The sequence below is a fragment of the Pavona decussata genome, unplaced genomic scaffold, assembly GCF_977016875.1.
Source record: "Pavona decussata unplaced genomic scaffold, jaPavDecu1.1 SCAFFOLD_128, whole genome shotgun sequence".
NCBI classification, from domain to species: domain Eukaryota; kingdom Metazoa; phylum Cnidaria; class Anthozoa; order Scleractinia; family Agariciidae; genus Pavona; species Pavona decussata.
Genome location: NW_028145542.1, coordinates 2,818,836 through 2,836,872, shown reverse-complemented (window position 1 = coordinate 2,836,872; position 18,037 = coordinate 2,818,836). Strand labels below are relative to the sequence as shown.

General features: G+C 38.4%; 1 protein-coding gene across 2 annotated transcripts in view; it reads left to right on the top strand.

The window, feature by feature from the left end:
• LOC146468972 (glutamate receptor 4-like) overlaps positions 1-18,037 on the top strand; it is a 30,909-nt gene that overhangs the window by 3,326 nt on the left and 9,546 nt on the right. For both annotated transcript variants that reach the window (XM_085124010.1, XM_085124009.1), the window contains exons 3-11: positions 10,200-10,296; positions 10,481-10,612; positions 12,090-12,323; positions 13,899-14,110; positions 14,355-14,402; positions 15,402-15,518; positions 15,838-15,969; positions 16,805-16,909; positions 17,749-17,868. In XM_085124010.1, coding sequence (XP_084980136.1) covers positions 10,209-10,296; positions 10,481-10,612; positions 12,090-12,323; positions 13,899-14,110; positions 14,355-14,402; positions 15,402-15,518; positions 15,838-15,969; positions 16,805-16,909; positions 17,749-17,868 — 1,188 coding nt within the window. In that variant the 5' untranslated portion in view covers positions 10,200-10,208. The remainder of the gene's footprint in view (positions 1-10,199; positions 10,297-10,480; positions 10,613-12,089; positions 12,324-13,898; positions 14,111-14,354; positions 14,403-15,401; positions 15,519-15,837; positions 15,970-16,804; positions 16,910-17,748; positions 17,869-18,037) is intronic.

Genomic DNA, 18,037 nt, shown 5'->3' with positions numbered 1-18,037 from the left:
GATGCAAGTGTACCTGGCTCGTACACTCCGCCATCTATTTTACGGACGTCCATGAAAAATCTGCACAGCAGAATGTTGAGCTCGTTAGGACGAATGTTTTCCAAGGTTCTTGTCTCTCCAACTGAGAAACAGTATCTTCGCCAAATGTTCAGATCGTAAGTTGTCTTTTTTTAGTGTTATCGGGGCGAAGTAATAAAATCTTGAATTTTGCTTAGTTGCCTGTCTTGTTCAACTTCTTCATATTTTAACGCCGTCGTTTCGTTGGGATTTTCCTCTTCTGGGTAATAAAATTCACTTTCGCTGTGTACACTCTCGTCTGAAGCCATTTTCTTCAGAGTTTATACTTTCCTTGTTTACGAGTAACTGTTTCCTTGTTTGTAGACTTTCGCAACAATTTCAATTTGCCACGAATAGCGCGGATAAAAATCGGGACCGTGGTCCGTATCGTAAAAGCTGGATCGGTTACGAGCGCGCAATTAGCCAATCAGATTCGAGGATTTGGGATTCCGGCCGGCTGAGATGTTTTAGAAAAAAATAAATAAACAATAGCCTCCATTTGGCGCGAAAATACGTTCAGATATTTGTCCGCAGACATTATCTGTTCCGAGAAGCGATTCGCTCTCGGAAAACTGTGAGCTTCGAGAAACAGATAATGTCCAAGGACAAATATCTGAGCATATTTTTAAAGCCAAATGGAGGCTATTGTGGTTATTATCCTTCAAATATTTTTAGCAACATGTAGCAACGAGCCTGAGTATTTGAACATCTCGTTTAAGAACAGTTTACCGTCAAAAACGTTTAGAGGGTATGATGTTTTCTGATACTGCTTTATCGACCAGCAGGTTTATCTCTCCTTCTGTCACAAAAGCAAACCGTTCCCCCATCTTGACATTAATTTTAATTGTAAACAAGACGCACCTTGCAGTTTTTGAAATTGGGGAATATCACTTAGGGAATATCATCGGATATTCCCCAGTTTTAGCTGGGGGTATATTCAGTCACGTGAGGCGTTTAGACCAATCGCGCGCGAGCGCAAATATTTGATGGATTATAATTGGGGATATTCTTGAAGACCAAAAATTTGTTTAAGCTCAGATAAAACAGAATTCGAGGTGAATTAGAGGACATATTGATATATACCATAGTCATATCAAAGATAAGCATGTTTCACAGTTGATACCCAAGGGGATGAAAACCTGTCCAGTGATACTAGATGTAATCAAGATGTTGATGAAATCCTTAAGAAGTATGAAGATGTGTTTGATGGTATTGGATGTTTGGAGAGTACCTATCAGATCAAGATAAATCCTACCGTAAGTCCCGTGGTACACCCACCTCGCAAAATACCTTTCACACAGAAAGAGAAAGTCAAGGAAGAACTTGACGGCATGGAAAAACTTGGTGTTATTCGTAAAGCCGAGGAACCAACTGAATGGGTTAGTTTTTTAGTAGTTGTGGAGAAACCAAATGATAAAGTGCAACTGTGTTTAGATCCTAGGGATTTAAATAAAGGTATCCAGAGAGAACATTATCCTATAAAAACTGTGGAAGAAGTTGCAGCTGAATTAAGTGATGCCAACGTGTTTAGTGTTTTAGATGCCACATCTGGGTTTTGGCACATTAAGCTCGATCGATGAAAAAAGTTCTGAGCGGTTAACATTTAACACACCATTTGAGCGATATTAGTACCTCAGGATGTCATTTGGTATTACAAACTCAGCCCCTGAGATCTTTCAAAAGAAGATGACTCAAGTTTTAAGGACCTGAGTGGAGTGAAGACAATCGCTGATGATATTCTCGTCTGCGGCAGAAGCGAAGCTGAGCACAACCATCGCTTAGAGAAAGTGTTGGAACGGTCAAGGAAAGTTGGACTGAAGCTCAACCGAAGTAAAATGAACTCAAGATTATGACTACTGAAGTTCCATACATTGGACATATGTTGACATCAAACGGATTGAAACCAGATCCTAGAAAGGTGCATGCAGTTGAAGGAATGCCATCACCAGCAGATAAGCCTGCACTCTTAAGATTCCTTGGAATGGTGAACTACATAAGTAATTAATACCTAACCTAGCAGACGTAACTCAGCCACTAAGAGAGCTACTGCACAAAGAAGTGGAATTGCATTGGTCTGAAGACAAGAGAAAGCATTCCAAGCCATTAAAGAAAAGCTGACATGTGATGCAACACTCCATTATTCATGTTGAAAAACCCACGACAGTTTCAGTAGATGCATTAGATGCATAATCCTATGGACTTGGGGTGTGTCTACTGCAAGAGGGTCGACCAGTATGTTATGCATCCAGATAGACTTAACTCTGCTAAAAAAAACTGCGCGCAGATAGAGAAAGAACTATTGGCAATAGTGTATGGATTTAACAAATTTCACCAGTATGTTTATGGCAAGAAAGTAAAAGCTCAGACCGACCACAAGCCTTTGGAAGCCTTGTTTAAAAAACCATTATTTCAGGCACCGCATGATGTTATGGTTACAGCGTTATGACCTACAAGTGGAGTATGAACCAGGCAAAAACTTGTTGATTGCAGACACCCTAGGCCGTGCTCCAGAAGGAAGCACTGAAACTGCAGCCAAGATATATGATGAATTTGAAGTACTCAACATTGAAAACATGCCAGTCAGTGAGGAAAAATTGGAACAGTGTAAAGATGCTACAGGAAAAGACCTAATTTTGCAGAAGCTCTCAAGACCACAGTGATAAGTAGATGGCCAGAAAGGAAGTCTCAAGTAGACCCAGAGCTTCGTGAGTATTGGAACATTAAAGGAGAAATTTCTGTTTGTGATGATTTACTACTGAGGCAGAACAGATTGATTGTACCAAGTTCACTCAGAGAAGAAATGCAGCAAGTCAAATTCGCAGCAGCCATTAAGGCATCACAAACTGCAAACGTAGAGCCAGAGATCTCTTGTATTGGCCAGGAATGAACCAACAGATAGCAGACATGGTATCCAAGTGCAATACCTGTAACATGTACAGAAATTCTCAAGCAAAAGAACCACTTAAGCGCCATGAATTACCTAAAAGGCCATGGCAAAAGATTGCTATTGCTTTGTTCAAACTTAACAAACAAGAATATGTGGTTATGGTTGACTACTACTCAAAGTTCTTTGAGGTGTCCCACTTGCCTAATAGTAAAAGCAAGACAGTGATTAACCACATAAAACCTCAGTTCTCAAAATATGGAATCCCTGAGGTAATAGTCAGTGACAATGGGCTCGAGTTTAGTAGCCATGAGTTTGCCGAATTCGCAAAGCAATATGGGTTCAAGCATATTACGTCATCGCCAAGATACCTGCAGCGTAATAGTCTTTCAAAACGAGCAGTTCAAACAGCTGAGAACATTCTGAAGAAAGCAAAAGATGAAGGAAAGGATTTTCAGCTTGGTTTGTTAGCCTACCGAAACGCTCCCATCGAGGAAATTGGCCTATCGCCAGCACAGATGCTTATGGGGCGTCGAACCAGAACCCAACTACCTACCACGCCTGTATTACTAGAGCCACCGTATCCAACCGGAAATATTAAGAACGGCCTCAGTCGTCGTGCAGAAATACAGCGGCAGTACTACAACCGGAATGCAAAAGTTCTGAAACCCCTGGACACAGGAGACACTGTGCGAGTCAGTACAGAAGACATGGACACCTGCTGTGGTTAAACTACCAAGGTAACCGATGCACCAAGATTGTACGTTGTTAACTCAGAAGGAACCAGTAACAGAAGAAACAGACGTGATCTGATCAAGACAACTGAAGCAACAGATCAGCAGCAGTGACTAGAAGATACAGAAACCAACACCTCAAGTCCAGTCCATGATCCAGTAAGCTCTGAGAAAGTCAGTTCTAAGGGTCGAATTATCCGACCACCTGTTTGGTTTAAAGTCTATGTCACCGATTAGAGAGAACATTTCACAAGTTGTTACCAGACTTTATGTCAATATTAGGTGAACAGTGTTTTGATGCAGGTCATGAACATTAAGTTTAAGATTGATTTTGATACTCATTTTGCTTAGTCTCTGTTACGCCACAAAATGTAATAACTGATGTTACGCCACAAAATGTAATAATTGACACAAAATGTAATACCTTTTGACGCAAAATGTAATAGTAACGCAAAATGTAATATCTTTTGACGCAAAATGTAATAACTTTGTTAACGCAAAATGTAATAACTTTTGACGCAAAATGTAATACCAGGAAGTAACGCAAAATGTAATAACGCAAAATGTAATAGTATTTTCAGTCGGTCTTTACAGTATGTTGGGAGGGGAGGAACACAGCATCTGCGATGTTGCATTTTACCTGGAGGTTGACTTTGATTATTTGTCTGCAGATATTTGATTTCTGCCGAGCTTCACTGAGGATCAAAGGATTATCCAAGTAACAAATCTGTTTTGAAACTGAACTAAACGAAGATAGTTTTATTGCAAATCACCAGGCATTGTTGTTTTCAAACCAACGGAGCAACGAACAGTAACAAAAAAGTTCTTGACATGTCAAACAACAATTAAAATGCTTTTAACAGAAACTTCAACTCTTTAGTTATAGAAATTTGTGAGTACATGATCTAACGATGAACCGCTGTCTTTGATCCAATCGTCCTCAATCTGAAAACCCTCAGTCATACACATAACTTAACTATAACTGAACCTTTAACTTCTAAACTTAAATTTTAACTACCAGTGCAACTGGCTGAACCGGCAAGGAAGACAGATTAATTTTTTTCCAGTCAATTTTTGATACTGCAAACCATCCTAAGCCGCAAGCAACAAGGCTTATCCAGGCGTTTGCCCAGTTACTAGAGTTAATAAGTTGCCTTAATGCAATTACTGCACCATTGTTCTTTCCTTTCATTTTTATAATCCTCCGCAAGCTGACGTGGCGTATATCGGAATAGTCTTCTAACCCTGGAATGTAAATCTGGGGAAGGGGAACACTGTCCACCACTCGCTGAAAAAATCTTGAAACAGCCCTTAGAGTCTGACGCATTTGTGGAGATGTCTTCAATGTTGCTTTAATAACTTTTTCTAAAACATCCGGATTAAGGTAAGAAACACTTTCAGCTTCGTCTACCTATTCGTGCCTTTTTTCGCAATTTTTATTACTGGCGTCTTCATCATCATCGTCTTCTTTCTCAGTTTCTCTATTGCCATGCGGGACCTCTGCTTCGTCCATGAGAGAGTGGGAAACATTTAGCTCGTTTGCAGCACTTGTCTCTTGTCTATCGTCCACCAAATACACGTAATGCTCCCCAGCTCCTTCTGCAAAATGGCCTAAATATAAGGTGGCAATTGGACACCTATTCACAGAGGTAATTGTCTGGGTAGCCAAAGTACCGAGTGTGAAGTAGATTACAAGCTGTACGTTAAATAGATTAGCTATGGCTTGCAGGGTTATATGGTCGCCATAAGTTCCATTACGTGCCATTTATTGTAGATACTGCGTCCATGGTACCCCGGAGAAAAATTCTAATGGAGTACCATCTGCAGAGTTTGGATTTGATTCTAGAAACAACACTATCTCCTTTCTTAATGTTTCTGCTGACTGGAACATGCCCATTTTCATAAGTTCATGGCATACTGCAGAAAACTGACAGTTGCCGTCTTTGGGTGGGTCAAAGCTAATTAAGAAATGAATCTTAGACTGCATGTCGGTGAATTTCTTTCTTTCATTTAGGAAAGGAATAAAGTATTTTTTTCTGTTTCTTCTTGCTGCTTTGGCGGGCAAGTTTTTTCTTTTCATGTTCTTTATTCATTGTCGTGCTTGTTATATCATTGACGGAAATCCATTTTCTTAAGGTATTTGAAGACTTGGCCGGATACGTAAATTTTACTTTGTACTTGCAAGTGCGCAAATTCCTTTTAAGTACTCTAGCTGGTGAGACACATCTCTTACTATATAACTTCTTCGCCGTCGGGTAACGAATAAGTACCTTTTCCACAATGTCATAAACTGATGGAGGATTGTTCCTCAGTTTTTCGATAATTGCTGTCTCAATCTTAGCCATGAAAATATTAGCAAAAGAGACTGCTGTTTTAGTCCCCATAGCGGTACCATTGGTCTGGAGAAAGTTTTTTTCCATTAAATTGGAAAAAGTTTTCTTGTAATATAAGTCTCAGCATTTCTCTAAGATAATGTGTTGGTATAGGGGGCGTTGCCGTGTAGAATGTGTCATATGCATGGCATATGGTCGTGATACCTTGTTCTTGTGGTATATTTGTATATAGACTTGTAACATCCATTGAGACAAGGATTGCATTTTGTGGAACTCTCGTTCCTTCAATGAAGTTGATAAACTGTGTTGTATCTTTAATATCTTTAATGTTTGCGTCTTAAATGTCGCGGGTAAAATGCAACATCGCAGATGCTGTGTTCCTCCCCTCCCAACATACTGTAAAGACCGACTGAAAATACGATTACATTTTGCGTTACTTTCTGGTATTACATTTTGCGTCAAAAGTTATTACATTTTGCGTTACTATTACATTTTGTGTCAGTTATTACATTTTGTGGCGTAACACACATCTCTTACTACATAACTTCTTCGCCGTCGGGTAACGAATAAGAACCTTTTCTCCAGTGTCATAAACTGATGGAGGATTGTTCCTCAGTCCTTTTTTAATCATTCGACTCTCGCATCTCTCACTGGCCAATGCGGCGGCCTTGCGAATTCTCGTTATTTGTAGTTCATGGGAATTGTAATCTTTAGGAACCGACGACGTCAATCGTTCGAACTCTTCTTCGTCAACGTTCCATTCTTGTGCTGTAGAAGCCCCTGATATATAATTTTTTCTGAAGGGTTTCCGTCCGTAATACACTTCAAAGGAAGACTTCCAAGATAACTTCTCCTTTGGTTCACAATTCAAAGTTCTTGCATAATCCGGTAAGCATTTTACCCAGTTAACCCCAGTCTTGCTCATAGACAATAAGTCACCACCTTCTTCTTAAACGATCTGTGGGACCGTTTGATTTTTCCCTGTGATTGTGGGTGGTATGGACGCCCTTTAATTATTTTAATACCGAGTTTATTGCACCATTTTTTAGCAGCACCGTCGAATTCCCGTCCCTGATCATGTTGAAGGACACGGGGAGGACCATGCTCTTTGTAAATTGTAGACATTGCCTTTGCAATCGAGCTGCTTCTTTTTCCTTCCAGTGGAACAAGCCAGTGGTACCGGCTAAAAACATCCAGTAATGACAGCACATATTTAAAGGCTCTTCCCCTTCTCTTTACAGGAGTACTTTCCATACTTACTAAGCCCACTTGATCACGGGATTGAACAGTTCTAGCTCGTATTGGCTTTAGAATAGCTTTGTTTTGAAATCGTACGTTTAGCCGTTGATGCACACGAGACTTTCCAAGCGCACATCTTACATCTCTTTCACCCACGCCACTGCATACGTCTTTTAAATGGTGGTAGAGTTTTCTCGCACCAGATCCTTTAGTTTCTTTGAAAGCTTTCGCTACTACTTTCGATACAGTTGACTTCCGTAAAACTGGCTTACCATCAAAGCATACGTTGCCTCTTTAAAGAGATAAATGGCCACGGTTCCGCCAAAAGCGTACGATAGCAGATTTCCGCTTCGTGCTCCTTTGTTGCAATGGGACGTTAAATTCTCCTTTCAGTAGCTCAAGAAAAGTGCTGTATGTCTCGTCGTCAAGTGAAGATATAGCATGTATATCAAACACATTGTTTGCAATAGTTACAAGAAGAATCGCGGAACACAAGAGAGTTTTCATGGTCGATCTTAGCAGGACATATAATAGCAATGAGATTTGTCCAGACAGTCAAGTAACGTGGTATTTAGTTTCAACTTTCTAAACATAGACACCAATCAAAACTGCGTTGCTGGGCAAACTCAAGTTTATTCCACTGCGGCACTAAGCCAATCAAAAGTGCGTTGCCCGGCAAATTTGTCATTGTGTTTTACCGTGGTAAATGATCCTTTTCCCGTGAGAAATTTGGTGTGGTGCATGTCACCGTACTTTCCCGAGTTAAACTTACCATGGAGAATATCCATTGATATGTCAAAAAGAATAAAAAAGCTCCCATAACAGTTAACGTGGTAAATAAATAGGGTTTTTCGATACCCAAAGCAAGAAAGCCAATCACGATATTTCATTTGAAACCAACACGAAGCCAAAAAAAAAAATGTTAATTTAAACAAGTCTCTTTTGCTTCGCGCTATTGTTGATATATCAGATTTCACGTTATTAAATAAAGATGGAAGTTACAGGGAAGAGAAGAAGAATTTCTTCAGCTTCCTCAATTCATGTTACTAGTCACTCCCCTCTCCCCCCCCCCCCCCCCCATCCGCCACCACCACAACTTGGAAAATGTTCCGCCGTCCTTGATAACATTAAATCTTGCCATATCACCAGCGATTATTTCCCCTACAGCTATTGTAGCTCGAATGAAGCCGTAAGAGCGACTAATTTACCACAATAAACAATTCACGTGTAACCGCATGTTACAACGGTAAAATTTACCGCGGCTTTATTTAGCGTGGGAAATGACTTTTAAAATGGTCAATCATCGCGTACTTCTTTTTTGATGCAATTTGAATCAGCAGAAATCAAATATCTGCAGAAAAATAATCAAAGTCAACCTCCGGGTAAAATGCAGCATCGCAGATGTTGTGTTCCTCCCCCACCCAACATACTGTAAAGACCAACTGAAAATAATGTTACATTTTGCGTTACTTTCTGGTATTACATTTTGCGTTACTATTACATTTCGCGTCAAAAGTTATTACATTTTGCGTTACTATTACATTTTGTGTCCGTTATTACATTTTGTGGCGTAACAGTCTCGTTTATATTTTTTTTGGACGAATGTTTGTTAAAAAAAGAGAGATGTTGTGAAATACGAGTTCCCAGTCTTTATAAAGAGCACGTTCTCGCGCTGTTATTTATTGTCTCGCTTTAGTAAATAAACTAGAGTTGCAGATTGAACAGCCATCTTGAATGTGTTTATTTGTATTCGGGAATACAAAAGCATAATAGCAATGTTTAAAATAGCTGCAGTTTCACTTGCAGACACCTGTTTAATTTCTTTCTGTTGATAACTTTTATGTTGCTTGATTGTTTTTCTCCACGATCACTAACAAGAATTAATTTAATGAAAATTTTAAATTCAACAATTCGAAATGAAAAGAAAATAGCATGCTGAAGCTACCAAAATTATTTACAGATTATGGTAAGCAACTTCACTTTTCATTTCTTGGTCCCGTAGAATCTGGTGGTCTCAAAAATAAATTTTTCCTGATGTTTGGAGAAATTGTTTAGCCTTAATCTTTTTTTATACCTATGAATTATTAACAACGTTAAGCACCACTTCTTTTAAAAGTCATTTGTAAGTTAATAAACATATAAAATTATCCGGTCACGTACACGTCCGTACAGTAAAACCTCGATTTAACGAGGTGTCAAGGGATTTAGGGAAATTGGTTCGTCATATTGAGGGTAAGTTTCATCGAGGTTCTGTTCCATGCATTTTAAAAGGAATGTCGTTCGTATCAACCGAGGACTTCGTGATATATAGGTTCGTTAGATAGAGGTTCCACTGTACCTGAAAACACTGCACATATATCAGTATTTTGATTTTCCTAGCACAATCATGTAAAACTGTGAAGTAGCGTTCTCAAGAAAGGTAAACACAGGGAAAATTTAGAGTGCTGTTAATGTGAGTTGGCAATTCACTTGAAAAAACCGTATCAGATAACTTCATCGATGAACTGAAAATGTACTTCTCAAACTCATCAATAATTCATCAAGAGAAAACAAAGAAAATCGCTACCGTGACCCTGGTTTGTATATGTGTTCCTAATTACCAAACTGTAGCCTTGGATTTCTCCAAGAATTATTGATCATTTGACAAGCCATACCAAACACTCGAAAGCGTGTTTCATCAGATATCCAAACACCTCGAAGTCGTTTAAAAAAAACTCGGTTACGCCTCTTTTTTTCAACCTACTTCTCAGTGTTTGGATATCTGATGAAACACGCCTTCTCGTGTTTGATATATTACATCCCATACTAGCTTCTGACTGTTTTCTCTGGTATTCTTAATCTAAAGATGCTTAACGTTTATTAATAATCTCAATTGTTTACATCGAAGGTTTTTGTGGCATTTAGTTACTATTTCTAAGCATACTGATTTCCCTTCTTTACTTTCCTTTTTAGTTATTAAAGATGGAAAGAAGAATCATTTACATCACCTTCATAATATGTGTCTCGTCCATTCAAAAGGTTCAAACGAAAAACAGAAAATATACATTCGGTAAGTGAAATATACTAATCGATTTCAAAGAAAAATAATGCTTTAAAGTGAAAGCTACAAGAAGTAAATGAATCAGTCGTGGATCGACGGGGGGTGTAGAAACCTCTTTTAGTGGAAAGGGGGGGGGGGGGGTAGTTACGCATCTAATGAACAAAACTATATCACTACCGTCTGATCTTTATAGGTGTTATTCATGAAAATTCTGCAGTGTATGATGCGATGCGCTTCGCCGCCAACAAGACGAATGCTTTCAGCAATGTTTCAGTTGTCTTTAAATCCATCAACACGACAGACAACACCAGCCTGTTAAATCAAGGTAAGATATTTGTGTGTGTATATTTTTCACGTTTTTCAAGAAGCAACAGCAGAATTCCGTGGGCTGTTGGTTTTGCACTTTTATGTTTTTTGAAGATACCCTCTGTTAGATTTTGGTTTTTGTTTGTAGGCGAGTTACGCCTTAAGAGAACTATTGTTTTGTAAAATTTCACGAAATTCTAACGAGCGGTTCCTTAGAAAACAGTTTATTTCCATTAAAACAACCAGTCACAATTTTTTGGTCAAATGTGCATGGGTAGCTTTTAATTAGGTGTTCTCAGCGAAGATGAAAAGCGTGCAAAAAGGCTTAGCTCTTCGTGAACTCACTTTCTTTGTTCGGTGATAAATGAAGAAGGATTCACAAACGAGAAACTGAGTTATTTTAAGAGCAAAACTCATCTTTGTGATCCACTTGGTATAAAATCGAGGGATCGATAGTATTTGCTTACCACAACTCACTAACAGAATCTGTAAAGCACGCGCAAACTGTGTTCGGCCACCTTAATACATGTTCAGCTGCCTCATTTAAGCAAACATTGGCATACAATAGCAAAAAAACTTGCTACACATGCACACTACAAATTGAGAGACCTTGACAAACGTGATATGTTTAATACCTTTTGAGAAATAATCTTTAAAACAAAGACGCTATACTTTCTTTGTAAATTTCACAGCTTTTGAAGGTACTCAATTTCTCCGAGAAAATTAAACTTATCGGAGGGTGTATATATGGGGCTAAGCTAAAAATTGCCCAAAATCTTAACCGTGAGCTGAGAAAAGGTAGTTCACTCAAACCGTTGTATCCAATAATTATTGTATTGTATATTGAGTAGTTGTATCCAATAAGTATTGGATTGTATGGTCAGTTGTATCCAATAATTGAAACGTGAGAAACGTGAGCCTACAATCAACGACAAATCTTTTTGGGAAGGTTATTCAATAAGGCTACAGAAAGTGGGTCTCTGTTATTGACATCGGCACATTTATTACTTTCGTATGTTTAGGCCTTTGTTTGTCGTGTCTCCTTCCCCCCTGCCCCCCTGTTCAATGTTGGATTCCCAACAATCCACATACGCGTCAACATTCACTTTTTAAGCTCAACATTGAAACAGGGAAGGGGAGGAAAGTGTAATCGAGGCAGAACTTTGGAACCTTCCCAAAAATATTTCGGATGATTGTAAGCATAGTGTAAATTATACTTGTAAATAGCTTGTCAATAACTGTAAAGTTGTTGCTTAACTGAGTTCCGACTTGGTTAATTAATGGCTGAGAAATGGCCGAAATTTTAGCTGATGGCTAAGAAATGGCCGAAATTTTAGTTGATAGCTGTTGTTTCATGGCTGTTTCATAAGTGCAAATGAGGCAACAAGGAGCCTATGATTTATAAAAAAAAAATAATACGTTAGTCCTTTGTTTTATCCCACCATCTACCAACTAATAATTTCAAATTAATTTGAGGTTTTTTGTTTTAACTTTAGTGTTGCTTCAACAAAACGTCGTTGCACTTATCGAGGGAAGCCATACAAAGTACCCCACTTGCGCACTCTCCATAGTAACCGGCATTCCCCTCATACGTCTCTATGGAAACGGCAGGCCATTCGATCAGTGTGAGAATGCGATTGAGATGTCAGCGGGGTACAGGGACTACGCGCATGCTACACTTGATATACTCAGCACATTCCAGTGGAACAAGATAGCACTTGTTTTCGATGGTACAAATTCCTTAACTGCTTGTTTAATGTCTGTTAAAGAGATGTTTAGATAAGCTATTCTACCACTAAACCACAGTCAATTGTAAATTATTAAATTTTCAGCCTCGGATATTGCATTTCTAGCGTTCTGATTGGTTCACTAAATCTCGGTTATCAGCTCATATACCGTAGTTTGACCTAATATGGAAAACGAAAGCCCCAGGTGTCACTAAGCTAATTTTTTTTTCGGCGGGAAGGAAAAGTTTCTTCGGAAAAATGTAGAAAGAAAAAAAAGGAAAAGAAAGAAATACCAAACAATGCCATCTCAATATAACAACAATAAAAGCCACAAAGTTTCGGTATGACACTATTTAATGGTATGTATCTCTGAAGTTTCCTTTAAAATCTTCAAAATTGCAAGATATTACGATTTTTTAGATCACATAACAACAACAATAACAACCGGTTACCTTCAAAAATTCCAGGATGGCTTGCAAATCCTGGCGGTAAGAGGTTAAAGCCAATCGAAGAAATTTCTCAGGAAGAGCTTCATGCCTGCCTTTATGTTTTTACGAATTTACGAGGACTTCAGATGGTTCATCTATGAAATCCGTACGAACGGCGGCCATAATGTTCGTTTCCGTCGCTCGGCACCACTCAGCAAAACATTTGCACTAACGTGCACAGCTCTTACGCTTCTCAAATAAGCTTGAAGTTTAAAAGCTTGCACTGAATGCTTGTCTCAGTGAGGTTGTACCGTGTACACTTGGATGTGCCTGAAGTGTTTTAAATCGTCCGCAAGGAATTCAGTTCAGCACGATAAAAGCCGTCTTTTCCCTGATCTCTTCCTTCGCTCGGCACCACACAGCAGAACATTTGCTCAAATGTGCACAACTATTACGCTTCTTGATGAGCTGGAACTTCAAAAGCACTTGAATGCTAGTCTCAGAAAGGTTATAATTCGTACATTTAAACGTTTCTTGAATTTTAGATGTCCAACTGTGTCCGATTTTCTTCACTTTCCATTTTTCATTCAACTCCGTTTGCAAAGCGCTGCGCGTGTCATGTGATCATTAGGTTTCGCGCGCTTTGGTCAGAGGTTGCCTCAACATACGGTCGTTTAAATTTGAAAGAAATTTTTTCTTAAAATATAAAAATTCGGTAAACTTCAACAGCAATGTCCAAACGCGGAGAATTTAATAAAACAATTATCCCATTCGCGCTTGTTGGATATGAGATTAGTTATAGCCAACTCGGCGCTTCGCGCCTCGTTGGCTATTTACCATCTCATATCCAACGCGCGCTCATGGAATAATTGTTAAATATAAGAAAGGTCATTTAAAGAGAAGTTTTGAGAACTGATACCTGATAAGTGTTTACTAAATATTTTGATGGTTTACTAAACAGTTTCAAGTTTTTTTTTAAGTTAAGTAAGTCACCCATTCAAACTGTAAACACAGACACGCGTGGTGTAGACCAGTCTCCACATAATTCTTTAAAAAAAAAATAAAGCCTCCATGAGAATTTTTAAACGACTTCTTATGATAAATACATTTATGTTCAAAACTAAAGTTTTTCTTTATAAATCTCTTTCAGAGGGGCGTCTGTATGAAGCTGGATATTTCTATACCATATCCCAAAGTGCAAAGTTCACCATAAATTTTGTGCAGCTAACTGAGAAAGAACAAGCAAATGAAGATCAGACAGCAACAGTCCGTGAAGCAGTGGAGAAAATAACAAACCTTGGCCCAGACGTTATTCTACTTTACACAAGTAAAGAAAAAATGGAACGCCTACTCAATCAGCAGGTAATATTGATAGTCTTCCCTCCTCCTCCTCCTTTTTCTTCTTCCTGTCATCTCTTCCTTCCCATTCTATTTGATGATACTAGCTTCTACAAGAAAGCAGCTCAGTTGCAGTAATACATACTTTTAGTAGCCTCATGGAAAGAAACTGACTGCATCAAGGTTTTACCGAGTGGGCCACCTGTGGCTGTTTTGCTGGGATTTCAACATATTTCTTTTAATTCTATTTGTATTTCTTTTGTAACAGAAACCTTGTAAACACAACAATCACTCTAAATGGATATTACAAGGACAGGTTAGGCAAAAACCTAGAACATTTAAACATTTGATTCTGTTTTAAGGATAAATAGAACAATTAGCACTGGTTATCCAAACGAAGTTCATTTGGGCTTAAAACTAACCTTTTACTATTCGGTTGGTCAGATTACCGTGTCTACGGTAACCAGTGTCGAGAAAGCATTTGACATACATATAACATTTACCAGCCAAATTTTCTTAGACCTTGTTTCAAACATTAAGTATCCTTCAAATATTTAACATTATCCTGCGGAATATAGCCTGATACTTAGCCGACGGGGGCGTAGGCAGAGTTGGCCAAAATTAGCGAATAATCAAAGGAAGAAATTATGACAGGATGTATAACAAAGCACAATTTTTGCGGAAAAGCTTGGACAATTTTTATTTCGCCATTTTTCTCCCCCACGCGCGAAATTACGTATATCGCAGGATATCTGTTGTGTGCGGGCGACCGAAGAATATTGAGTGCACCATGACCATATTTGGACAGTGTTACATTGTGTTGAACAATAACATTAAATAGATGGCTGTTGGAGGTTGAAGCTCATCACAATTACATGGTTGTTCTCCTTCACGGAGGCTGAAGCTCATCACAATTAGATGGCTGTTCTCCTTCACGGAGGCTGAAGCTCATCACAATTAGATGGCTGTTCTCCTTCACGGAGACTGAAGCTCATCACAATTAGATGGCTGTTCTCCTTCATGGAGGCTGAAGCTCTTCACAATTAGATGGCTGTTCTCCTTCACGGAGGCTGAAGCTCATCACAATTAGATGGCTGTTCTCCTTCACGGAGACTGAAGCTCATCACAATTAGATGGCTGTTCTCCTTCATGGAGGCTGAAACTCTTCACAATTAAAATGCTTAGCATAATGTCATTATTACCTCAATAATAATAGTTTTATTAAAGAATAAAAAGCGTTTTTAGCGCAAACCAATTATCAACACTGTAGGTTTTACTAATCAGGAACAGAATTAACATTTACCTTCTACTCCAGGTCTCCGGAAACTTAACTAGTCTCTCAGGCAATGTGGTTTTAGCATTGAGGCTTAACGTTAAACCTTCTGATAAACTGGAAAAGGCAGTGGAAAAAAATTACGATACCAGTGACAAGGTACGGTGATATGTGCGTGTACGTAACATGAGGTAAAGATAACTGAAGATTTAAACTAAACTTGGCGTTTCCTCTGTAATAATTCAGTAAAAGGTATGAAACATTTTTCTCTGTCTTTGTTCAAGAAATAGAAGAAATTTCCACGTTCACTTTATGTAAATTTGTTAGAATAATATTAACGCTCGACAACGAATGCTGTAACCTGATTAGGTGGTTACGCTGCTCATTAGCTATTGTTATTATTCTTGTTGTTGTTGTTGTTGTTGTTGTTAATTTCCACCATGAACGTTCTCACCGACCATGTTCAATACTTTCATAGCACTTCGTTGCACTAGCTTATGATTCCGTGCCAGTCGTCAAACAGGCTCTAAACAAAGAATCATGTTCATCGATTAATGGGTCTGCCATCACTTCGAGAGAAAGAGACGCAGTGTTGACCTGCATGAAAAAGGTAAGGTACTTACTAATATTGTAGATTTGTACAAATAGGGCCGATAACGTGCACACAATGGCACAAGTCAAAGAGAAACGTACAAGCCTTGAATTTCTGAGGAGGTACTGATTCAATCCTTTATTTTCAAAGACTTATCATCTCAAACTTTCCCAATGGAGAAGGGATTGAAAGACTGTTACTTTGAGGTGAATGAATGAATGAATGAATGAATGAATGAATGAATGAATGAATGAATGAATGAATGAATGAATGAATGAATGAATGAATGAATGAATGAATGAATGAATGAATGAATGAATGAATGAATGAATGAATGAATGAATGAATGAATGAATGAATGAATGAATGAATGGACGGACGGATGGATGGATGAGTGAGTGAGTGAGTGAGTGAGTGAGTGAGTGAGTGAATGAATGAATGAATGAATGAATGAATGAATGAGTGAGTGAGTGAGTGAGTGAGTGAGTGAGTGAGTGAGTGAGTGAGTGAGTGAGTGAATGAATGAATGAATGAATGAATTACCCACGTAATGTCTGTGAGCTAACAAAAGCTCGCTGAAAATACGTACGTATTCGGTGCAAGAAAATCCAGCTTTGTTTCAAGAAGGAAATAACACTTTTCAATTCAGTTGTCTGAACTTTTCAGTCTCTTGGTAAATTTAAATCAAAGAAATCTAAACAGTTTAAACTGTTTTAATTGACAGCTATTACCGGTACCAAGCAGTATTTCCGAATAAGAAAAATCACTTTCCGAGTCTTTCCTATTTTAATTGTCTCGAGGTTGGCTTCCCTGTGCATTTTACAATTTAAGGCGTTCTGATCACTCTCTACAGGTCAACATTGCTGGTTTAACCGGACCTATCAAGTTTGACGAAAATGGAAAACGAAAGGGGATTGATCTGGAAATTTTGAATCTTCGAAACAATTCTTTTAAGAAGGTAAGAAGCAAAATACCATACTGGCATCTTTTGCTCTTTAAAAGTCGTTTTGTTTATTGGTTGTTTTTGTGGTCGGAGAGTGACTGTTTTAAAAACTCTCCATCCGACGATCAACTGGGCTGGTTACGCGTAATCATTAATTTTTTTACTACCATTTGTTTGTGCTGGTTCTTATCATCTTTAAATTACTTACGTAAGAAGATGTTCCTTTCAGATCTGCAGGCCCCCTGTTGTTGTCATTTTTGTTTGTTTGGGTTTTTTTTAATCAGCACACTTTGCAAATCTATATTGCTCTAAGTTGTTGAGACAACGGGACAACATGTTCATGTTAGTTACTATATGATGATCATGCAAAGATGACTGAAAAAATGAACTTATTTTATTGGTAGAATTTCCATGCAAAAACTTTCCGTCAAATCAATAGTCTGCTTAAGCTCATCTTGAATCTTTTATGGACTTCTCTCCCCCTGCAACATACGACGTTTGCTGCAGAGGGTTCAATTTTCTCAGAGGGAGCGAAGCATTCCATACGATTTGTGTTCATTACAAGTCGAAATCAACGAACTTAGAACAAACCAACTGATCTCATATCCCCAGATAGGAAGCAACGTAGCACGAGTGAAATCCATTCCCACCCACTTATCCCCAAAATCCCTCTATGAGCACCTTGATCTCTCACGCCCCCTCCTCAGTTGTCCATCCACATCAGCACTGAATAAGAGAAGCTCAATTTTTGACACCTTCTGCTTGTCCCCCTTCTATATTAATATAAATATATTAATAAAACACATTATATGACTATATTAATAAAACACATTTCATTTTACTTTTTTTATTAGATAGGATCGTGGAACGCAACTAAACATGCCTTCTTTCATGAAAACATTCGGCCCAACATGAATAACCAAAGCAATGGAGGAAATGTGGAAGGAAGGAACCTTAGAGTTGTTGTTGCTATGGTAACTGAAAGATAAATGAGTTGATAAGTCAGTTTCCGATAAAATGGAGAGCCTCTGTTGGCCCATTTTTTCAGAGAGAATGTTCCCATGTGTGGAGATTTTCTGGTTTACCTGTTTGTTTGTTTTCTTTTTCTTTTGGAATTAGCCGGAAAAAAGATTGCATTGTAGA